This window comes from Vicugna pacos, chromosome 9 (genome assembly GCF_048564905.1).
Source record: "Vicugna pacos chromosome 9, VicPac4, whole genome shotgun sequence".
In the NCBI taxonomy this organism is placed as follows: Eukaryota; Metazoa; Chordata; class Mammalia; order Artiodactyla; family Camelidae; genus Vicugna; species Vicugna pacos.
In genome coordinates this window covers 62,693,267-62,718,694 of record NC_132995.1, presented here as the reverse complement: position 1 = coordinate 62,718,694, position 25,428 = coordinate 62,693,267, and the positions used below count along the sequence as shown (strand labels likewise).

Genomic DNA, 25,428 nt, shown 5'->3' with positions numbered 1-25,428 from the left:
GAGGAGCAGGGTGCTGGTGAGGGTGGTGAATGTGGGGGACTCTGGGGCACGTGTCTACAGGCTGGTCAGTGAAGGGCTTGTTGCTTCCTGTGAGCGTGGTGAGCGGACACCTGCAGCTGTCAGCCCCTTCAGGGCTTCCCTAGCTTCAGACGCTGCCTTGCCCCAGATCATGGTCGTTTCCACAGTGGCCTATCTAATGACTGAACAATGCAGAAATATAAAGGCCTAGCCATTTCAGCTCATCCTGGGACAGCTCTGAAGGCCACAAGTTAGGGGGACACTCCAACTCCAGAGATCCCCATGGCGTCGGCTGAGGCTGTTGCTGGATCTGGTTGCAGGTCCCTTTTTTCTTCCTCCCAGTCTTAGTCCTTTCCCTTTCCTTCCACAAGTGTCAATCTCAAAGTCATTACTTAAGAAACACCCTACATGCTGAACTCTTTGAAGGGAACCTATTATCAGAAAGTTTGGGAAATGGACTTCCATGAGGGGCCCACTCCAGAATGTTGAGCAGGAAAGCGGGATGTGGGCTTTGGGAAAGACTAACCAGGCTAGAGCACGTACAGTGGGTAGGAGCAAGGGAGAAGGTAGAGGCAGGAAGACCAGCTCGGGGGCCAAGAGGTGAGGAGGAGTCAGCTGGACCTAGGGGAGGGCATGTGATGAAGAGAATCCAAGAGTCAATATGAAGAAGGAGAACAGACAGGATTTGGTAGCAGGTTCATTTTCAGAGAAAGAAGAGTCAGAGATAAAAGAGTTAGTCTATTTTATTTTTTAAGTTATTATTATTAACAAAATAATAAGACATGGGACAGAGGGATGTTGTCAGGAATTCTGTTTCAGACTTGAGTTTGAGTTGACCAAAGTACTTCCCAGTGAGATATCTTGTGGGTGGTTGTGTATCCAAAACAGAAGAGTAGATAAGAGGTCGGGATGGAAAAGCTTGATTTGGGAGCCATGTCAGTCTGTATCTTTCAAAGATGGCCACAGCAATATCTCCCACTGCATTGTGACCTGGCCACTGCCCCCATCAAGAAGTAGAGTCCAATTCCCTTGCCCTTGAATCTGGGCAGGCTTGTGAAAGCTTTAATTAATAGAGTACAGGGGAAGACCTGCTGTGTGACTTCTGGGTCAAAAAAGGCCATGGAGCTTCTGCCTGGTTGCGCTGGAATGAGGCCAGACTCCACGTAAGAAGCCTGACTGCCCTCGGACTGCCCTGCTGGAGAGGCCGGGTGTAGCGAATGAGAGTCAATGTCAACTGCCAGCCAAGTGAATGACTCATCTTGTATATCTAGCCCAGGTGAAATGACAGCTTCAGACTGCAACAACATGGGAGACCTCAGGTTTGAACAGCCCCGTGGAGCCCTTCTCAAATTCCTGGTCCCCAGTTGTTGTTAGCTACTAAGCACTGGGGTAGTTTGTTACAGAGCAGTAGTAAGAGGAGCAGGAATCATTAGCATGGGGAGAGTAGGACCTCATCATTGTGCCCTGCATGAACAGCTCCAATCTGTTCCACCCACTGAACTCTGCCTTCCCTACCGTGCCACCACTCCCCTTCCACAGAAATGCCAGGGTTTCTTCTTAAGTGGTTCCCAGATAATCTGATCAAATTACTTGTCTTGTTGAAAACCTTCCATGGTTCCAGATGGCTTGCAAAGTTCCTCAAATTTCAGTATGTACTGTAAGGCGGTAAGGTAGTTAATTGTAATGACCTTGGGGTGCCCATACATTTGGTCAAATGCATTCTGGATGTGTCTGTGAAAGGTGTGTATGAAGGAGATTAACATTTGAATTGGCAGACTGAATAAAACCAATTGTCCCCCTACCCCCACCCCAACATGGGTGAGCCTCAGCCAAACACTTAATTAGAATAAAAAGGCTGTGTAAAAGGCAACTCCTCTTGCCTGCCTGATTGAACTGGGACGTCGGTCTTTTCCTGCCTTCAGACTCAAACTGAAAATTTGGCGCTTCTTGGTTCTCCAGCTTGTTGGCTTTCGGACTGGAACTTATACCATCGGCTCTCCTGGTTCTCAGTTCTTTGGACTCGGACTGGAATTTATACTGTCAGCTCACCTGGATCTCCAGCTTGCCGACTGCAGGTCTTGGGACATATCTATCTACATCTATTTCAATATCTGTATCTATATCTGTATATATCATCTATCTATATGTACATCCTATTGATTCTGTTTCTCTGGAGAACCCTGACTAGTTCAGGTGGAGTCTGGGAATTTTCTTTTTAAACAAGATCCCCAGGTGATTTTGATCTGACATTGGTGACTAACCCTAACCTACAGGACAGTCCCTTACAACTCAATATTCTGCTCCTAGTTTTGTTAAACATAAAAATCTCCCCACTGCATATATCTGGAGGGAACTCTAATTTGAAAAGATACATGCATCTCAATGTTCATAGCAGCACTATATACAATAGCCAAGACATGGAAACAACCTAAATGTCCATTGACAGATGAGTGGATAAGGAAGTTGTGGTATATTTATACAATGGAATACTACTCAGCCATAAAAAAGAATAAAATAATGCCATTTGCAGCTACATGGATGGACTTGGAGATCGTCATTCTATGTGAAGTAAGCCAGAAAGACAAAGAAAAATACCATATGGTATCACTCATATGTGGAATCTAAAAAAAAAAAAGACACAAATGAGTTTATTTACAAAACAGAAACAGACTCACAGATATAGAAAACAAACTTATGGTTACCAAAGGGGAAAGGGGGAAGGGATAAATTGGGAGTTTAAGATTTGCAGATACTAACTACTATATATAAAATAAACAACAAGGTCCTACTGTATAGCACAGGGAACTATATTCAATATCTTGTAGTAACCTATAATGAAAAAGAATATGAAAGTGAATATATGTATGACTGAAACATTATGCTATACATCAGAAATTGACAAAACATTGTAAGCTGACTATACTTCAATTAATTAAAAAAAAAATCTCCTCACTACCTTCAAGAGGATAATGGCTTTGCTGCAGAACTTCAGTGTTCTTCTGTATTTATCTACTGGCTTTCATAGTTTGAGCTTTTGTTTTTGTAACTTGTATTACAAAAGCAATAAATTTCATTCTTATCCTTGATATAAAAATGTATAAAATTGAATCCATAAATTAATAATTTATGCAATGTGCTTTTAAATATGCATGTGCATAAACTTATAAATTAAATAGTAACAGCAAGAAAAAAAATCTCTTTCAGACAAAAATCCCCATCACTGTACCTTCCACACCCCTGGAGAATTTGATAATCTGGCCCACCAAGCTGAAAACCACTGCTTTAGCCAGTAGGGCTTCCTAAAAATCCTGTATTCATGTTATTCTCTCTGCGTGGAAGGCTTTTTGTTCCTTTGACATATACTTATTGAAGATTTAGTACGTGCCAGGCATTGTGCTATGCAATGCATCCCTCCCTCCCAGAGAGAAGCAATTGATTCTTTCTCTGAGGACCGTAACCCCGAGTCTGTACTTGTATCGTAGCCTCATCCTGCCATGATGTGTTAGTTGTGTTTCTTCCCTAGACTGTGCAGCTTCTCAGGTCAGGGATTGTTATCCTGTTCATCTTTGTATCTCAGTCACTGGCACAGTGCCTGATATTCAGTAGAAAACTCAATTAATGTTGATGAATGAGCTCATAAATAAATGATGATAGCCCAGTGTCTGGCACATCACAGATGATCAATAAATATTGGTTGAAATGCTCTTGAGTTGAAAGTGCAGGGGGAAGAGGGGTGGGAAGGGACAAACTGGGAATTCAAAATTTGTAGATACCGACAGGCATATATAGAATGGATAAACAAGATTATACTGTATAGCACAGGGAAATATATACAAGATCTTGTGGTAGCTCACAGCAAAAAAAAATGTGACAATGAATATATGTATGTTCATGTATAATTGAAAAATTGTGCTCTACACTGGAAATTGACACAACATTGTAAACTGACTATAACTCAATTAAAAAAAAAGAAAGTGCGGGTCACAGAAACAAGGGCAAGAAGGATTTCAAGGAGGGCTTGCTGAACACTGTTAAAAAGATACTAAAAGATCAAGGAGGGTAAACACTGGGTGGTGGCGGGGGGTGGAAGAAAACATTGGATTTGACAAAAAGGAAGTTAATGTTAAATCCTAGGAAAAAATGACAACTGACAAAATGTTGATCACAAAACCAACAAGTGAAGATCAGTACATACTTACCCTCAGAGTGTCAGCAGTACCTCTTGAAATCCTGTTACAGGGTGAGCTCCTGTGAACCCTGCAGTTTATCCCCCCCAAGTCTTCACAAACTAGCTGGTTAAAACGTCCATGCATTAACCACCAAAGCTTAAAAATCTTTCCCTCCCACTTGAATTGTAAGTTTGACCACACAATTATCCTTTCTAAGAGAAGCTGGGACCCCCCCCCCAAGCTGAGGGTTTATCACCCCAGGTATTTTCTCCTTCCATTCATTCTTTGAACAGGTGTTTATTGTACTACGAGCTGCCCTGAGTCCATCCTTCAGCTAATGGGGCAGCTTCTGTTCGTAGAGCTTGTTTGTATTTGTGGCTCCATTTGTCAAATCCTAAATCCTAGACTTGCCTGGATTCCCAGGACAGTTTAACTCTTGGGAAATTGCTCTTAGGAAACATTTAGAACTCGTCTTACCATTTGCTGTACCAAAAACAGCACTCGCGTGGGCAGCTAAGATATCTCCCTTGAGTAGAAACGTTGCCCAGAGTACATCCTAGGAAACCCGGGTTTACATTCTGCGGTCAAATTAAGTTGAAGGCTTCTCTACTGCAGGACTTGCTGGTCTTTTGTATGCAAAAATGTATGGGGGCAAGGGTGAAGGCTTGGATAACACAGTGTAAAGTGTTTTCTAAACTCATTTGACTTTTTTTCCTTGGGACCATTTCATGGGATTTTGGGAAATACTGACATAGATTATGTTCATTCATTCACTCAACAAAATTTTTGTGTGTCAGTGATGTGCCTCGTGGTGTGCTGAGAACTGTGGATAAAATGTTAAGTAACCAGACACACAGGGCTGTCCTTATGAAGACTTAGGGGGAGATAGACATAAATCAAATGCACTAAATTGTAAATCAAATAATTATAACAAATGTAAAATTGTCATTGTGACAGGTGCAATGAAGAAGCAGCATGTTACCTGGCAAATGAAAACCCATAATAGGGGACTTCAGTCTGGTCAGGAAAGGCTGCCCTGTGGAGATAATTTGGAAATGATCCCTGAAGTATGAATAGGAGTTCACATGGTGATAAGGGTGGAGAAGAGCATGTGCCCTGGGATGGGAGGGAGTTCAGTGAGTGTGTGGGACAGAAAGCAGGCCAGTGGGGGATGGGGAGTAAGATGAGGCTGGAATGGTAGAAAGGGGCAAACCATACGAGGCCTTTAGACCATGTTAGGAATTTTTGTCTTTGTCTGAGGAGCAAAGGAAACCATCAGCTGTGTGTTTTGGAAAGACCCTTCAAGCTGCTGAATGGAGAACTGATCAGAGGCGGGCCAGGGTGGATCTAGGTGGACTGTTCAGAGGCTACTGAGGTGGTCCAGGATGAGCTAATTTCATGATGGTGGTGGAAGAGATGATGACAAGAATTCATCCCCTCTGGTCTAGATCAAGTTCCTCTTCTTCAAACAGTTGAACCCACACAGAGCTGGCCTTGTAATAACACGCAGATACCCGTCCACTTCACCAGACATCTCCTCTTTGTGCCTGAGGGATTGGACGTGGGGAAGGGGGCAGTCTGCTCTCACTTCAATTCATTCAAGCAAAGCATTGTATAGAAATTTTTGTCCTAAGATTAGAGATGCTCTCTGGAGCATCTGTCATGATCCAGAGAGCTCCCACCTATAACCATGTTCTTTGAACTCTGTCTTTTACCCTATGTGACTATAGCTTTATTCCCTGGCATCTGGGAATTTCAAAGCTCGGAGGGGTCATAGAGATTACCTTCACCCTCAACTATATGGAAGAACTTCTTCTACATATCTGAAAACACCTCAATCAGGTATCAGTTCGCTCCATCACCAATTACACTATTAGGATGCTAGCTATAGCTGTCCAGCCCTGCCCCCAAGCCTCTGGGGTTTTCAGAGCTTAAACACTATCTCACAACTCATCCATATAATTTTTCACATTCTCATAGTTTACATACTAACTCATTTCCTCACAATAGCTTCAATTTACAGAGAGTTTAGGTGACATGTTCAAGGTTACAGAGTAAGGAAATTTAGGGTCAGCACCCTTTATTAAGCATTGCTTGGAACTTAATCGGAATTCTACACTATACATTTTATAGTGTCTAGAATTTTTACTATGAACACATAGAATTCCCCTGACTACCCCAGCCCATACTGAGCTCTTCTGGCACTAAGTTTTTATACTTAACTTAAATTTTTTTACATTTTAGTAATTCTTTGACTAATTTTAAGTGTACCTGATTTTTGTCTCCGTCCAGGCAAATTTTGGTTAGGGTGTCATACAATTTCTCCCTGTATTTTCACTATGCTGGGCACATAGAACATGCTTTAAAAAGATCGATTAACTGATTGACCAGTTAAAGGAGTTCATAATTTTTTTAAATGTCATGGAAATACTATCCATGGTCATGTTAATATGAATGTAAACATTTGCAGAAGTCTATTTTTTTTTTCCCACTAGGTTATTTGCATCTGGGTTGAGGGGCTGGTTTTCCTCAAAGCTGGCTGCTTCTTGGTAATAGTGGGCTCACAGAGATGGCTTGTGAGATCTCAGAAGTTAATTGCATTTGTGTGAGATACTCTATGTAATAAACACCCTAGGAAATATAAAATCTACAACTTTGTGTCCAATTGAAATACAGTTGGTGACAGAAGCACTCACATTCTATTAACTTTATAACCTCACCAGTGTTTATAGGTGGATGGAATTTGACATGTGAGACACAGGACAACTACACAGAAAACACCATCAAGGGCTCTTTAAATCGGAATCTCCACCCAACACAGGGAGCAGCAAGAGAATTTTGCGGAATAGCCAATAAGAAGTAGCAAAGAAAGCTTTTATTGCCTCTGTCTTTAGAAGTTGCGTCCAATAACTGAGAGACCCTGAATTCCCATCTCCTTTGCAAGACACCCAATTTTCACCACTAAACTGCCTACAATCAAATGAAATACCCTCTTCCAGCTGCTATAAACCACTAAGGCTAAAGCACCATTTATCTTAAAGTAGGCAGATAGTAACACAGTTAACTATATATTTTCCTACTATATTGGTGACCTCAGGAACTGTCTACACCATTTGTTATGGAAGTTTTCCCTGTCAAAATTTTGTGTCTGTTCACAGCACAGGAGAGAATGGATACTGGGGAGGCAACCAGCAATGTCACCCCTAAGATGTAAAGATGACTTCAAATCAAATGCTTTTCAGGACTGGGAAAGAACCAAACCCTCTGGAGTACACATATTCTTCTTCTTAAATATTTGTAAAATACATTGGCTCTCTAGGCCTTGGTTTCCTTACCTGATGAAAAAGGGGATTATAAGCCTACCTGTCTCCTCAGGTTGTTGTGAGGGTGAAGCAAGCCAGTGTGGGGAGAGTTTTAGCACAGTGCCTAGTATGCAGTATGTGCTCAGTAAAGGCTGGCTTTTATTTGGATTATCTATCCGTAAATTGTATAATCTGATTTATTTGTTCAGATTTCAACCCGTGGGAAGGAGCGGCTGCTGCTAGAGAGCCATGTCATTTTCAACAATCTGATTCAAATGGGAGACAGTGGGAAAGCGCCCCACAGTGGTAGTTAGTGGACTTGCGTTCCATCCCACACCTTGCAGATTTATGCACCATATTCAGAAAGTCACGGGACATAGAATTACAGGATTTTATGGAAGGTAGATTCTGTCTCAAGAAGCTGGGACTCCAGAATTAGGCTCCCACTCCTTTCCCTTAGACTCGACTGTCTTCTTCCTTAAAACAAAGCAAACAAAAACTACCACCACCAGCGACAACTGTAATTAGCCTCTCTGAATCTTAGTTTCCCAATCTGCAGTTAAGATAATCATATTTACCTTAACTCATATGATTACTATGAGGATCAAATTGGATAATGTAAGTGAAATCATGAAATGACAGTTTTAACTGAATCTTGCTAAGTACCATGAGCTTTCCATGCATTGTGTCATGTGATTGACCCAGTAGGTAGTTGAGGAAGGGATTACTGGTGATCCCAGTGCTTGCTCTCTTCCTTTTCCTTAGAAATAAGGCCCCTGATTTCCAGCTGGGCCAAAGTAGATACAGAATACACTTCCCAGCCTTCCTTGTTAAGTGTGGCCAGAAGTCTACATTCTGGTGAATGAGACAGAAGTGGAATCTTAGTGAGTTACGTCCAGGTAGTGTCTTAAGAGGAGGAGAACCTGCTGATCCTCCTCCCATCTTCTGCCCCGCTGGTTTACCAACAATAAATGCTAGAGAGAGTGTGGAGAAAAAGGAAACCTCCTACAGTGTTGGTGGGAATATAAATTGGTGCAGCCACTATGGAGGACAGTATGGAGGTTCCTTAAAAAACTAAAAATAGACTTACCCTATGATCCAGCAATCCCACTCCTGGGCATATATCTGGAGAAAAATATAATTCAAAGAGACACCTGCACCCCAATGTTCATAGCAGCACTATTTACAATAGACAAAACATGGAAACAACCTAAATGTCCATCAACAGGTGACTGGATAAAGAAGATGTGGTATATTTATACAATGGAATACTACTCAGCCATAAAAACCGACAACATAATGCCATTTGCAGCAACATGGATGCTCCTAGAGAATGTCATTCTAAGTGAAGTAAGCCAGAAAGAGAAAGAAAAATACCATATGAGATCGCTCATATGTGGAATCTAAAAAACAAAAACAAACAAACAAACAAAAACAAAGCATAAATACAGGACAGAAATAGACTCATGGACAGAGAATACAGACTTGTGGTTACCAGGTGGGGGCGGGGTAGAGGGTGGGAAGGGATAGACTGGGATTTCAAAATTGTAGAATAGATAAACAAGATTACACTGTATAGCACAGGGAAATATACACAAAATGTTATGATAAATCACAGAGAAAAAAATGTGACAATGAGTGTGTATATGTCCATGTATGACTGAAAAATTGTACTGAACACTGGAATTTGACACAACACTGTAAAATGATTATGAATCAATAAAAATGTAAAAAAAAAAAAAAAGAGGAGGAGAACCTGCTGATCCTCCTCCCATCTTCTGCCCCGCTGGTTGACTGGAATGGTTATTTTATGGCTAAAACTTGAAAAGCCAGATTAGATCATGTGAAGCATAAGGACTGCAGGGCAACAAAATAGGAGGAAATGATTCATTTCTTGAAAGTTTTCTGAACCATTTAGAGTAAGTTGGAGCTATCATGTCCCTTTATTTACCCTTAAATATTTCAGCATGTATTTCTGAGATCAAAGGCAATATCTCTATAACTGCAGCATAATGATCAAAACCAGGAAATCCAACATCAATATATTATTATTAACTAACTCAGAATACATTTTCAACTTTCATTAGTTGTCCTAGTGTTGTCCTTTATAGCTTTGTCCCCACCTGGTATATAATATGGCATCTTGCATTGATTTTACTGTCACGTCTCTTTAGTTTTCTTTACTTTGGAAGAAATTTAACATCTATTCACATTTAACATTTATGCAAAAGTTTTAGCAAAATAAAAATAAAGCAGATTTCCTTAGCATAAGCATAACCAAAAAAACCCAAAAATGTAATAAATATCTTCCTAAATACAGAAACATTAGAAGCATTAAAACATTCCCTTTAAAAACAGGAATAATACAGGAGGGTTCACTATCACCCTACTTAACATTATGTCAAAGATTCTAATTAGCACAATAAACCGGAAAAACTTAAAATCATAGGATTAGAAAGGAAGAAATATTCATTACTTGAAGACAATATAATTGTCTACATAGAAAACTCAAAGTGACCTGGACAGTTTAGCAGGTGGCTGCATTTCAAATCACTGACAACAGAAAATTAGAAAGCACAACTTTTTTTTAAGATTCCATTAATGAATCATAATAAACCATAATAAAAGACAAGCAAGAGTATTCATAAAATTATAAAATTTTTGCCGAAGGAAATTATTTAAGATCTGACTAAATGAAAAGATCTCCCTGTTCCTTGGAAGGAAGACCTAATTTCATAAAGATGTCACTTTTGCCTAAATTAATTCATAGATTTAATGAAACACCAATCATAGATAGCTGTTCGTGAAACTTAAATTGATTCTAAAATTTATAAGAAAGAACAAAACTTTAATACAGTTGAAAATACTCATGGTAGGCTGAGGGAAATGAAGAGGGCTTCTTGGAAAAGATACAAAAAGTAAAAAAAAAAAAAGGTACAAAAAATGCAAACTGTAAAAGGCTGATAAACTCAATCTAACTTAAATTAAGAATTTTCATTGATTAAAAAACAAATTAAGTGAAAATATAGGCTGCAAACTAGAAAAATATGTTTGCCATATACATACCCTACAGAAGATTAGAATCAAGAGCACATGAAAAACTCCTATATGTATAAAAAAGCTATAACTCAATAGATAAGCAAGACTTATGAATCAATATTTCATAGATGAAGAAACACATACAGCCAGTTAACTTATAAAGACATATGTAACCTCATGAGCAGTCAGAGAAATAAACATCAAAAGCACAGAGAGATATTATTTGGCATCCATTTGTCTGGCAAAAAAAAAGAAAGTTTTAAAAAATGCCAATGACACAAATCCATAAGATCTCACACATTGCTAGTGAGACTGTAACTTGATTAAAAAAAAACAACTTTAAAAAAATTTGGCATTATCTTGTAAAATTGAGCTTTCAATATAGCCTTTAATCCAGTAATTCCACTCTGAGGTATCCCTTACCTGCCACCTCCCTATCCTATCCAAGAGAAATTTTTGCATGTGTGCTTCAGGACACATGAGTAAGAATCTTTACAGCAGCACTATACATAACAGCAGAAAACCAGGAAATGAATAAAGAAGAATGGACACATAAGTAGTGGTATATTCAATATAATGGAATATTTTATGGCAATAGAAATAAACTACAGCTAAATATGATAATATAGAAGAGTCATGGTAACATTATGAATGAAAAATGCAAGGCTCAGAAGATTACAAACACAAATTAGTAAAAGTAAAAAATAAGCAAAACTAAAATAATGTACTTTTAAAATTGAAGTATACTTGATTTACAATGTTATACAGCATAGTGATTCAGTTATACATATATATTCTTTTTCATTATAGGTTATTATAAGTTATTGAATATAGTTCCCTGTGCTCTACAGTAGGACCTTGTTATTCTAAAATAATATACTTTTAAGGTGCATGTGCACGCACATGCATATATACATACATGTGAATTCTTTAAGACTCCTTAAACATTTTTTTTAAGTTCTTAAAACAAGGGATTGCTAAATATCAGACTCAGGATAGCACCTTTCTATATGGGTAGGCAATGGATAAGGGAGGAGCATTTAGGTAGATGATGTAAGTTATCAGTAACTATTTCTTGGATTGAGTGGTAGGTTCTTGGGTATTCACTAGGTTCTTGATAAATAAATGAAAAGTTTAAAGGCCCGTGGATGGACCGCTGATGATGGTGTGTCATGAACTAAGGATTATGATTAATCCAATTCTATGTACAAGTTCAAAGAGAAGATACATTAGTAATAGCAATGCATGCTTACTATGTACCAGGCACTCTTCTAAGCTCTTTATACAGTCAGATGACACTCTAGTTGGTTGAATCCAAGGATGCAGAACCTGTGGATACTGAGGGCCAACTCTATGTTTTAACCCATTTAATCCTCCCAGTAAAGAGATTCTATGATTATTCCCATTTTATAGATAAGAAAATAAAAGCCCAGAGAGATTAACAGTAACTCTTCTGAGACCTACAGCAGAGCTGGGATTTAATCCAGGCTGGCTAGTTCCAGAGTTCATGCTCTTAACCATTGCCCTATAAAATGCCTAAATAAATTAAAGATATAATTACATCAGGGCTTAGTCATGTAAGAGAAATTATAGCAGAGGCTTTCCGTAACAGCGTTAGAGGATGAGCCACATACATAGCTCTTTAAATATACTAAAAACCACTGAATTGTATGCTTTAAATGGGTGAACTTTATCATATGTAAGTTATATCTTAATAAAGCTATTTAAAAAAAACCCCACAAACCACAAATAAGTGACTTTATAATGGACACTGTGTCCTAAATAATTGTTTGCTATTTTAGGGATTTCACATATGTCTGGGTAAAACACACGCTTTTTCTGCAGAGCAAACCCAAACAAACCTTACTGTCAGAAGACCATTCACTTTATGAAAGAAAATGAAGTGGAAAATTTTAATCCACTACCACGGGTGGGAAAAAAAATTTTAATTCCTAGCTTCAGGCCTTTTTACAGCTGCCAGGAAATCAAATGGCTCTCAGCTCCCAAGATAAATTTCATATTGCAAGAGTCATAATTTTCTCTGTGTGTATGGAGGAGACACAAACAATAAAACCTAGGAAGGAAGAGGGTGGAAAGAACATATTTGATTGAAAGCATACTGATATCTTTTAATTGCACAGCTTTCTTCCATGCACATAACTTTTATTTTGCTTTTTCTTTCAAATCTAAACAAATGGGATCTAATTAAACTTCAAAGCTTTTGCACAGCTAAGGATACCATCAACAAAATGAAAAGACAACCTACAGAATGGGAGAAAATATTTGCAAATTATGCAACTGACAAGGAACTAATACCCAAAATATACAAACAACTCATATACCTTAATATCAAAAAACCAAGTGACCCAATAATAAATGGGCAGAAGACTAAATAGACATCTCTTCAAAGAAGACATACAGATGGCCAACAAGCACATGAAAAGATGCTGAACATAACTGATAGAGAAATGCAAGTCAAAACTATGAGATATTACCTCACACCAGTCAGAATGGCCATCATTAAAAGTTTACCAACAATAAATGCTAGAGAGAGTGTGGAGAAAAAGGAACCCTCCTACAGTGTTGGTGGGAATATAAATTGGTGCAGCCACTATGGAGGACAGTATGGAGGTTCCTTAAAAAACTAAAAATAGACTTACCCTATGATCCAGCAATCCCACTCCTGGGCATATATCTGGAGAAAAATATAATTCAAAGAGACACATGCACACCAATGTTCACAGCAGCACTATTTACAATAGCCAAGACATGAAAACAACCTAAATGCCCATCGACAGAGGACTGGATAAAGAAGATGTGGTATACATATATATGTATGAATACTACTCAGCTATAAAAAGAATAGAATAATGCTATTTGCAGCAACGTGGATGAATCTCTAGATTGTCATTCTAAGTGAAGTAAGCCAGAAAGAGAAAGAAAAATGCCACTTGATATTACTTATATGTGGAATCAAAAAAAAAAAAAAGACACAAATGAACTTATCTACAAAACAGAAACAGACTCAGACATTGAGAACAAACTTATGGTTACCAGGGGGTACAGATGGTGGCAGGGATATACTGGGAATTTGAGAATTGCACCTCCTGGGGAGTAATGGAAATGTTAGCTATCTTGATTGTGTTGATGGTTTCATGGGTGTATACATCTATCAAAACTCATCAAATTGTACATCTGATATATGTGTAGTTTACTGTACAGGAACCATACCACAATAAATGTGTTTAAAAAATTAAAAAATGAAACTTCTTTTGGATGGCCAGTTGTGCTGTGTCTTGGATGGCTCTCCTGCTGGGCTGTGTCTTCCAGGGCCTGTGTGTTGGTTGTACAGCTCCAAGGGGCCAACACTGATGCCAGAATGGACTGTGGCTGGAAGCTTTTCTTCAACACTCTTGCTTGGTTTTTGACAAGGCACTAAAAGGAGAGATCCACATGTTGCTATGATGCTCAAGGAATCTGTTGGCAGCTTAACTCTGTTTTCATGACCGCTGAAAGAGCCTCTTCACCCAGGTCAGTTATCCTCACAAATCTGGCCGTAGATCACAAGGAGACCAGATGAAAGCCTGGACTGGACCTCAACAACTCCATCACCAACACTAGAAAAAGTGTTCAAAGTCTTGGCCCTCTAAACCATCGGTCACTTTTATCCTCTCTCCGCCCTCTCTAAAGCACATGTGTGAATGTAGGCTGATACAACCTCACTAAGCCGCTTCATACTTTAAAGGATGAAAAGGAAATGAAAACAAAATAAATCACTTATTTGAATTATAGCTTGGATCAACATACCATGTCATTATTCAGTTCTGTCGTAGACATACACACACGAACACACTCCACAGATATATTTTGGCTCTGTTATCGATGATGGAATCCAGGCCTTTTCTGTCTACCCACTAAATTTACCAGTCCTTTAGATACCAGACAGGCTATCAGCCCCCTTAGATAAGCCTTCCTGCAGCAGCCACAGGTGGGCAGTAGCTTCCATCAAGCTCCCAGGTATTTCGAAAGGCAAGCCACTAAGTCTAGCAAAGCCCCGGGCACTGCTACACATTACTGGTACCAGCTCCCTGAATTCTCTCCCTCAATTTCTGTGCTCCCTCAATCCCTATCATGAAGTTTGGGAAACTATACTTATTTGGTCATTATTTTGGTTTTTTTTTTTGATCAGTAAGCCACCTAAGCACGTCAATTTAAGCCAAAAATAGTCATCCTGGAGTCTAATTTGGATTGGCTATAATACTGAGTAAGGTAATCAGATAATGACTTAACTTCAGTTTTGTGTTGTGTTAATGTAATCTTGAAACAGATGAAAACCCCCTATGTAGTTTTTTCTTTCAAATGTGTTTTTTTCTTTTCTTTTTTTTATTCCCTAACATATAGATTTTTATCTTTAAGTATCATTTCCCACTAAAAGGAATCAGAACTACTTGGGGAAATGCCTGATGCCATGTCTGGGGCTGAAAATGTACCAGATGAGCCTGGAACAAAATAATGAAGAGGGGGAAGAGAGGGAAGAGGGGGAAGAGAGTGTAGATGAAACAAAATTGACATTTGAAAATTGCTGAAATTGAGTGTTGGGTACAATAGAATTTTTTATAGTATTCTACTTTTGTATATTTTTTAGTTTTTCCATAAAAAGGTTTTTATGGAAAAATAATCGTTTTGAAAAAAAAACAGCAATAGCATACACACGGTAAAACAAATTTTCTATTAATAATGTAAAAAGGTATACAATGAAAACTTTGAGTCTTTCTCCAGACTCTCACCTTCCCCCTCCTCAGCATGATCTTAGTAATAATCTCCTAAGTGTTCTCAATTGTTTCTATGAATATATATCAAAAAATGTACATACATATATACATCATTTTAAGACTACAAATAGTAGCATGTTATACACATCGTACTATGCCTTATGAAGTTATTTTAATAGCCAGTTTTAACACACCACAACATCATAGATTTTTATGTTTTTACATATTGGGCTTCCTTCAAGCTTCTCTGATCTAATCAAGAGATAAAAGTCTCACATCTTCACCTTCCTCGAGATTATTTAATAAGCAGAAGGATGGCTAAAGCAGGGCTAACAGGTTGCAGTCCCTAATCTTAAGTTTCAAGTTTAGGTTTCAGTTTGGGGGACGTTTAAAAGTATCCCACATTCTCTACTATAGATTAAATCTTGAGAGGTGTCGTTGAGGAGAGGATCAACACAAGAATCCTATTTATCTCTGCTGGGGAAGACAGCAGAAAACCTAACCCCTGTGGTGAACTCAGCACTACCTCCATTCACCAGACGGTGAGCGGCCGGACAGAGGCTGTACCAGTTCTCATCTTCGTACAGACAATAAAGCACCTTGTACAAGTGCTTTATTGTCTGACACAATAAAGGTCTTCGGAAAGAAAGTTGGGTTTTAGAGCGGTTACTGAAAGAGCCAAGAAATGGATTCAGAGACAGCAAGGTGGCCGTTCTAGTGAGATCCAGTCTAGACTAAACGGGGGTGGCGGGAGGTACAAGAAGCCCACAGAAAAAAAGGGACACGTCTGCGTGGGGCGTTAAGTTTTACTCAATTATTTAACAGGGAGGGGGAATAGGGGTATCACATTAAAAAAAAAAACCCAGCTATATTATGGGACTACAAAATCCAAACTCCACGAGAATTTGCAACATAAAACGGGAAGCCCAGACTTGTCCGCCGTGGCCCGACAGTCCCCGCCTAGCCCGCGGGAGGCGAAACTGGCAGCGTCAGTCAGTCCGCCGGGTTGCCTACGGGTACTCGGACGGGAACGGAGAGTGCCGAGGAGAGCCGACTCCCGAGCCAGGGCTGTTTCTCGGCTCCGCTGTTTCTCAGCTGCGGGACCCCAAGGGCCAGCGCCCGGCTTCCGCCCCGCCCGGGACGTTAGTGTGACCCGTGGCTTTGTGAACTGTGAACTCCGGGCCCCGCCTTCCCCGGAGGCTCCGGGCGGCGTTTTCTCGCCCACGGCGGGGTGGGGCTTTTTCGGGCTGTTCATGCGAGGCCAGAGAGGCTAAGGTGTCCGCTGGGCTCCCCGGGACGGCTTCCTGAGGGATTCGTAGGCCCCGACAGCCAGCAGGCCTGGCCGGCCTCTTGTTCCAAGCAGGTAGAAAGTAAGGACCCAGAAGTTTTGAGCTCTGAGGGCCAAAGTACAACCAACTACGCCGCGAGACCAAACTAACGCTGGAAGGGCGAACGCCAAAAACGCGGGGAGGCGGAGCTGGTTCCCGGTCACCATTTCGCGACGTCCAAGAGAGGTCGCAGAGCAAGCGCGTATTCTACTCTTTCACCTTCAGGGAGCCACCTCAGTATATGGGCCTACCTCTTTAAGCGAGTGATGGACAGTTATTTCATCCTATCAACTTCCTCGCCAACATCCAATCAGATTTAAATTTCTTTCAGCCGCCGGAGGAGTTGGAAGAAGGGGGTCGAAAGAGGGAGCCTTCTCTTTCTCGCGAGATCACTGTGAGCCGGCCTCTCAGAAAAAAACGCTAGCACTTATGACCCGACTTCCCAAATAGTAGATTAAAGGACGGGATCATAAACCAATGAAAGGGATGAGGAGGTGGGATCACTGCTTTCACTGCTCAAGAAGTACCGTTACAGGGCAGACTTTTTATCCAATCAACGCCTCCAGACTTCGGGTCAGGTGACCATAGAGTGCGAGGGGCGGAGCTACAGTCTGGCGCGAGGAACCGTTAAGATGGACAACGAATATAACCAATGAGGTACTCTGACTAGGGAGTTGGGAACCCAATAACAGTGGTCAGGCGGGCGCCTTCCCGGAGCGCGGGGAGATGTAAAGACAGACAAATAGTTTTCCCAATGAGACTGCAGAAGAGAGGAGATAATTGACCAATGGGGGCTGCGGGGCGGGACCCTTTGCCGCGGCGGAGTCCAAGATGGCGGCGTGCGGTTCCACTGTGTGAAGCGAGCGCGGGGCGGCGGGTTAATCAGCTCCGCGGAGAAGACCTCCGGCGACCCGCAACAATGAAGGGGAAAGAGCGCTCTCCAGTCAAGCCCAAACGTTCCCGTGGTGGTGAGGACTCGACTTCTCGCGGGGAGCGGAGCAAGAAGTTAGGGGGCTCTGGTGGCAGCAATGGGAGCAGCAGCGGAAAGACCGATAGCGGCGGCGGGTCGCGGCGCAGCCTTCATCTGGACAAGTCCAGCAGCCGAGGTGGTAGCCGGGAGTACGACACTGGTGGGGGCAGCTCCAGTAGCCGCTTGCATAGTTACAGCTCCCCAAGCACCAAAAATTCCTCGGGCGGGGGCGAGTCGCGCAGCAGCTCCCGGGGTGGAGGCGGGGAGTCACGTTCTTCTGGGGCCGCCTCTTCAGCTCCGGGCGGCGGGGACGGCGGGGAATACAAGACCCTGAAGATAAGCGAGTTGGGGTCCCAGCTGAGTGACGAAGCGGTGGAGGACGGACTGTTTCATGAGTTCAAACGCTTCGGTGATGTAAGTGTCAAAATCAGTCATCTCTCAGGTTCTGGCAGCGGGGATGAGCGAGTAGCCTTTGTGAACTTCCGGCGGCCAGAGGACGCGCGGGCGGCCAAGCATGCCAGAGGCCGCCTAGTGCTCTATGACCGGCCCCTGAAGATAGAAGCTGTGTATGTGAGTCGGCGCCGCAGCCGCTCCCCTTTAGACAAAGATTCTTATCCTCCATCAACCAGCGTGGTCGGGTCCTCCGTAGGTGGTCACCGGCACCCCCCTGGAGGAGGTGGTGGAGGCCAGAGATCGCTTTCTCCTGGTGGCGCAGCCTTGGGATACAGAGACTACCGGTTGCAGCAGTTGGCTCTTGGCCGCCTGCCCCCTCCACCTCCGCCACCATTGCCCCGAGAGCTGGAGAGAGAGCGAGACTACCCGTTCTACGAGAGAGTGCGACCAGCCTACAGTCTTGAGCCAAGGGTGGGAGCTGGAGCAGGTGCTGCTCCTTTCAGAGAAGTGGATGAGATCTCACCCGAGGATGATCAGCGAGCTAACCGGACGCTTTTCTTGGGCAACCTAGACATCACTGTGACAGAGAGTGACCTAAGAAGGGCTTTTGACCGTTTTGGAGTCATCACAGAAGTAGACATCAAGAGGCCTTCCCGGGGCCAGACCAGTACCTATGGCTTTCTCAAATTTGAGAACCTAGACATGTCTCACCGGGCCAAACTAGCAATGTCTGGCAAAATTATAATTCGGAATCCTATCAAAATTGGTTATGGCAAAGCTACACCTACCACCCGCCTCTGGGTAGGTGGCCTGGGTCCTTGGGTGCCCCTTGCTGCCCTGGCAAGGGAGTTTGACCGATTTGGCACCATCCGCACCATCGACTACCACAAAGGTGATAGCTGGGCATATATCCAGTACGAAAGCCTGGATGCAGCTCATGCTGCCTGGACCCATATGCGGGGCTTCCCACTTGGTGGCCCGGATCGTCGCCTTAGAGTAGACTTTGCAGACACAGAACATCGTTACCAGCAGCAATATTTGCAGCCTCTGCCCTTAACTCATTATGAACTGGTGACAGATGCTTTTGGACATCGGGCACCTGATCCTTTGAGGGGTGCTCGGGATAGGACGCCACCCTTACTATACAGAGATCGTGATAGAGATCTTTATCCCGACTCTGATTGGGTGCCACCCCCGCCCCCAGTCCGTGAACGCGGCACTCGGACTGCAGCCACTGCTGTGCCTGCTTATGAGCCACTGGATAGCCTGGATCGCAGGCGGGATGGCTGGTCCTTGGACCGGGACAGAGGTGAGCGAGATCTGCCCAGCAGCAGAGACCAACCGAGGAAGCGAAGGCTGCCTGAGGAGAGTGGGGGACGGCATTTGGATAGATCCCCTGAGAGTGACCGTCCACGAAAACGTCACTGCGCGCCTTCTCCTGACCGCAGTCCAGAATTGAGCAGTAGCCGGGATCGCTACAACAGCGACAATGATCGCTCTTCCCGTCTTCTTCTCTTGGAAAGGCCCTCTCCAATCAGAGACAGACGAGGTAGTTTGGAGAAGAGCCAGGGTGACAAGCGAGACCGTAAAAACTCTGCATCAGCTGAACGGGATAGGAAGCACCGGACAGCTGCTTCCACTGAGGGGAAAAGCCCTCTGAAAAAAGAAGACCGGTCTGATGGGAGCGCACCCAGCACCAGCACTGCTTCATCGAAGCTGAAGTCCCCTTCCCAGAAACAGGATGGTGGGACAGCCCCTACAGCAGCAGCCTCTCCCAAACTCTGTTTGGCCTGGCAGGGCATGCTTCTGTTGAAGAATAGCAACTTTCCTTCCAACATGCATCTGTTGCAGGGTGACCTTCAAGTGGCTAGTAGTCTTCTTGTGGAGGGCTCAACTGGAGGCAAAGTGGCCCAGCTCAAGATCACTCAGCGTCTCCGTTTGGACCAGCCCAAGTTGGATGAAGTCACTCGACGCATCAAAGTGGCAGGGCCCAATGGTTATGCCATTCTTCTGGCTGTGCCTGGAAGTTCTGATAGGTCTTCCTCTTCCTCAGCCACATCAGACACTGCCACCTCTACTCAGAGGCCACTTAGGAACCTTGTGTCCTATTTAAAGCAAAAGCAGGCTGCTGGGGTCATCAGCCTCCCTGTTGGGGGCAACAAAGACAAGGAAAACACCGGGGTCCTTCATGCCTTCCCACCCTGTGAGTTCTCCCAGCAGTTCCTGGATTCCCCTGCCAAGGCACTGGCCAAATCTGAAGAAGATTACCTGGTCATGATCATTGTCCGTGGTGCGTCTTAAAAGTCCATGTGTAACTTGTATTTAGTACTTTGAAATGGTTGTTTTGTGATGTGTAATGGGATACAGCATAAGATGAAATTTTCTTTTTAGTTGTTTAGTTGTAGCTTTTTTCTGTTTTCTTTCTTTTTTTTTATATTTTTATAAACCTCTTTAAAATAGAAGTCAGGAGAGTTTAGCTATTATTTTAAGTGAAAGGGATGCCCTGAAGGTAGGCAGGCAGGCAGATGAATTTACCTTAATTAGGAGTTCCCACTCTTATGAGTAAGTTTCCCTCTTTTTCTCAGCTTTTTTCTTTTTTAACCTTGAGCTTAAAAAAAATCCTCAAAGTTACAAAACGAAAAATTTGAAAAGTCAAGATTTGGAGAACAAAGCCCACTGACGATATAAAACAATATACACCTAAAAATGGCTCGATTGGTGATGTAGGTAAATAATTCCTATACCTGAAATGTTACTTGTGTGGCTGAAATTTGATCAGGGGTCTCAGAAGTATCAGCTGGTAGATTGTATAGCATTATGATTATTTTAATCAAGCATTTGAGTGTTTCTCTACAGATACATGGCTTATTCCCAGAGAGTTTGCTTTCACATACCATTTTTATCATTAGTTCTCGAGTTCTGTATCCCGTATATGCACTTTTGGTTTGTAGCTGTAACTGTTCAGCAAAAATTGAGGAGTATGTTACAAACCACATGTCTTATGCTTACACTAGTATGCAGGAAGTGAGTAGGTGCTTTTAAAATCAGAATTCTTTGGTCAGTTATTGGTGTGTGGTGGTGTTTTTACTGACTTTCCCAGAGACATTTAGCAGGTACAGTTCTGATTTAATTGTGCATATTTCAAAACTTGTGTTTTTCATCAGAGATGAGTTTTTATTTTTGTATCCATTCAAATTCCTGATTTCAATAATAGAAAGAAGAGTTGTCTGCAGGCTCATAAGTCATCTTTTGTTTCAGTGGGCATTAATCAGCCATATCTGTGAAATTTTTTTAAGTCATCATAACATGCCTTTGACAAATGCTCTTTTAAAATTTTGCTTGTATTTTTATTTTCATATTTGAACAGTATTGATGACTTTACATTACTGAAAATGTTTTGAATATCTTTGAAATTTTGTGTTGCATATTTTCACTGGTGTCTAACTGCAGAGAATTGAAATGTCAGCTTAGGAAAACCCTTTTTTTAGTGTTTAATTTTCCCAGACACCTGGAATTCTTACAAAATACTTCAGCCCATCCTCACAGTTTTTATCAGAACTGAATATTATATCAACTTCTGGTTCCTAACAAGGGCTTTTGCTGCTTAGTGGGTGATTTTCTTGTTTGTCTTTTTTCATCTACCCAGCCACCTCCACCCCTAGTTTCTCAGGTCATTTGTAAGTATATTTCCCCCCTTGATTTAAATGCTGAGAACTTGAGCTAAGGCCATTGATATTTAGTTATGATTAGAAACTTGAGGACCTTTGGATCATGGTCATGTTTCTATTCTGTGTAAGTGACTTATTGAAAGCCTGGCAGAACCCAACTGTTTTCTTTCTGTTATCAAAGCTGATAGTTTTGAAATAGCACCAATAATAACCCAGGGAAACGTCATGTAATTTTTAATTGTCCGTTATGACAGGTGTAATGCATGTCAGCATGAAAGCCTCATCACTGCTGTGTCATCCTTTTTGGTTTTCACTATACATTTATAAATTTCCTTTTTAAATTTGGAGGTTTTTGGGTTTTTTTGTTTTGTTTTTAAACTGGAAAAACTAGCCATTTTTGAGAGAAGAAATATACAAGGCTGTCTGCACAAAAGTTCTTGGTATGCCTGTAGGGTAAATTCTTGAAATCCTACAATTAAGGCTTTTGGTCTTTTTGTTTTTAAAAAGCTGTGCTTGATATGCTAATATGGAGTAGACACCTGTTCAGAGACTAGTGCAAGTGCGCAATCTGTGCATACATGGGGTCAGAGTACAATTTGTGGCTAGATACATTTTTCCAGTTTGAATAATCTCACTAACCATTAACTTTTGAATATCTTTTGATAAGATGGCTGGACAAATGATTTTACTCTTAGAGAGTGAAGTCCATGACATTTAATTTTACTCTAATCCAGAGTGTGTGTGGCTTTTTCTTCTTTTTTTCTTCTTTTCTTTTTTTCTTCTTTTTTTTAAAGTTGACGTGACAGCTTACTGAAGAGTACTGTGCTTTTTGCTCCATGTTTGTTTGAATCTTTATCTGACATCGCGGCTTTTGTTAGATCTGGGCAATTTGTGCTTCAGTGTTTTTGAAACAATGGCTTGATACCATTTCTAAATGTATGTATTATAACTAATTATGTTTAGTTTGGTGCTTACCTACAGAGTGCCATCATTCAGATGAATCTCTTACTTGTGTTGCCCATTCTGTTGTGCAGGTTTGTAATATTGGTGAACTACTTAAAGCTTCAGAGTGGAATGAAAGCTAAAGTAAAATTATCTGGTTCTAATTCTCATTAGCTAGAATTTCATAATCTCAACATTCGAAGTTCTTGGTAACAACCAGTTGTTTCTTTTACTTGAAAAAATATGTATTTGTTTAATTGATTTTTCTGGATCTCAATTCAAATGAATGGAAAGAATTTCTACAGTATATCATTAAATGACTTATTCAGTATTACTGGTAAAAAAACCCATCAAGCTAATTAAGATTTTTAGATCACAGTTTCAAAGTTTATGAAAAATTAAGCAATCATTTAGCTTCTAGCCAGTTTTTTAAAAAAATATAATTTTGTTGGTTGTACCTGGGATTCCTATAAAGAGTTTTCCTCACAAAAATTTAAATTCCTGGTTTGAGATGTATACTTTGACTCTCAATTGAGAGTTGATTGAGTTTTCCCTTTTAAGTATTACGTCTAAAAATCTCCATCCTCTGGCTGGTGTAAGCTTTTGTCACATTTTGAAGGTAATACACTCTGGCCCTTCTTAATTCAATTGGATCTTTTGAGATACAGTAGTAAAAGTAAGATGTGTGTTTGTTGCTTTCAGAGTTGAACACTTGTTTAGGTTTATTTAGAACCTATTTATGAGCAGATTTTCACTGACAGTTTTTTGTTGTTTCTTGTTTCTTTAATTTTAAATCCACTTTCTTCAGAGTGAAATTGCTCATTATGCAGGTGCAGCTTGAACTGCAGTTTGGGTCCGTATAGGAGCCATTCACCAAAAACTCTGTGGTAACAGAACTGGGAAATCCTCTCGAGAAGAGGGCCTTAATGACCTTTTTTGTGAGACAATTTTTGGAGGGAATTCCTGGACATTTTTTTTTTCTGTCTCTGCCACAGCATCTGGTTTTGAGATAGGAGTTATGTATAAGAACAAGAAGAGCAGCTGACCCTGTTAACATGCTGGTTTTAGTGATGGTTGTAGTGATGTGCCCAAAGGGAGAAAGGATTTCAGGTAACCACGGTGAACTGTCAAGACTAATGAGTTTTATATGTATGGTGTAAACAGAGTTGGAATGTAAAAGTCTACAGTGTTCTTTAGCTGTTTAGCAATTATTTGTATGAGTGTTTTCTTAAAATAACAGCTGCTGTCTTTGGTAACACAGATGAAGGTGGATTTTTAAAAGGCTTTGTACCTTGACCCCTTTCTACAATAACGGAGTTAAGTCTGAATTGCTCCGTATAATTTACAGAATAGAAGATAGAGGGGGTAAAATTTGACTAAACTCCACCTTTTTATAGTTTCATCTTTTAAGTTATATTTAGAATATATTGATTATAAATTGATTATACACTTGCTTTTTCTGAAAATTATTTTGACGTTTTACTCAGTTACATGAGTACAAAGGATATTTTCAGTCCTATAATCCTCACTTAATTGCAGTCTTTAAAAAAAATCCACCCTATTCTACTTGTTGTCTATTCATACGGTAAATTCATTTCAAGGTGTGTGTCAGTGGGTATTATTGGTGCTTTTTGAAGTCAAGGTGAACTTTCCAGGAAGGTCTTGTTAACGTTATGTTCATCTATAATGGCATAGGGGAAATATATATATTTTTAATATTGTAAACATTTGTACTGAATAACCTTTTTTCCCCCCCCCGCAAGCAAAACTGGTGAACAACGGATGAAGATATGGAATTCAAAGCTCTAATGGACCTTTTTGAAGAGAAGTTGTGGCCTATGTGGAGTTTACATGGGCCTCTTGATGGAAGAAAGCTAATCTGTTTAGTATTTGTGCATTTTACTAAAATGGCAGCTTAAAGTTGTGTATCTGCTATTGTGATGCCAATGCCGGTGTTTTAAGTGGAAAAAATGACCTTGCTTTGTGCTGTGTACACAAGATTTCTGGAAAAGTAAAGAAAAACCCTTTTTATGGCTCACACAGCTTAAAAGTAGCTGTCACTCAAACGTGCGCTCACAGTTGAGCTGCTTTTGTTTTATTCTAAATAAATTGTTTCTTTTGAGGAAAATGTTTTTCTGCCTGGAAGTGAATTGACGGCAAACCTTTGACCCCTTTGTTTGCAGCCGAGGGGGTACTTGCTGCTGCTCAGATCTTGTCTGTCTTGAGCAAGAAGCAAGGAGACCATCATTTTGACTATCACAGTGTGTCGATTCTGAAGGATCACTAGTGTTACTGTGACCCCCTTTGTTTGCAGTGAAGGGGATCCTTTGCTTCTCAGTCCTCAACGTGATGGGGAAATGGTGCTGTTTGCTGGCACACAAGAAGCCGGGGCAAGCACCGCTAAGCCTCACCACAGTGCACAAGTCGGGGGCTTTGCTGGTTTGAAGAGCCGGAGTTGCTGAAATTTAAGTTTTGATTTATTTTGTTCACCCATCACGTTTGGCCTTAGTTTCATTTTTAATTTGAAGAGAAGTTTGAAATTGCTTTATCTTGCACTTAACATTTGCACCAAATTGCCAAAAGAAGGAGAAATGCTCCGCTTGCTTTTTAAATGTTAATGATGATGTTAATAAAGCCTTTCCTGACACATTTGAGGAGCTCCTCCATCTCCAGGGGCTTCTCACCAGAGTTATGCAGTGATGGGTTTAGTCTGAATGGATGAAGAGTTCCTGAGAGCTAGCGTTTGTAATTAGAACCGTTACTTGGTATCTGTGCCTTATTTGACCTGTGGTTCCACATGCCTTGGATGTGCATGCACCGTGACGGT

At 41.2% G+C, this 25,428-nt stretch overlaps 1 protein-coding gene across 1 annotated transcript; it reads left to right on the top strand.

Annotated features, from left to right (window-relative positions):
- Positions 1 to 16,506: 16,506 nt before the first annotated feature.
- RBM15 (RNA binding motif protein 15) lies at positions 16,507 to 24,731 on the top strand. The gene is made up of 2 exons (XM_072968041.1): positions 16,507 to 20,281; positions 24,365 to 24,731. The coding sequence occupies exons 1-2, from the start codon at positions 17,416 to 17,418 to the stop codon at positions 24,385 to 24,387; spliced, it is 2,889 nt and encodes a 962-aa protein (XP_072824142.1). The 5' UTR covers positions 16,507 to 17,415; the 3' UTR covers positions 24,388 to 24,731.
- The last annotated feature ends 697 nt before the right edge of the window (positions 24,732 to 25,428 follow it).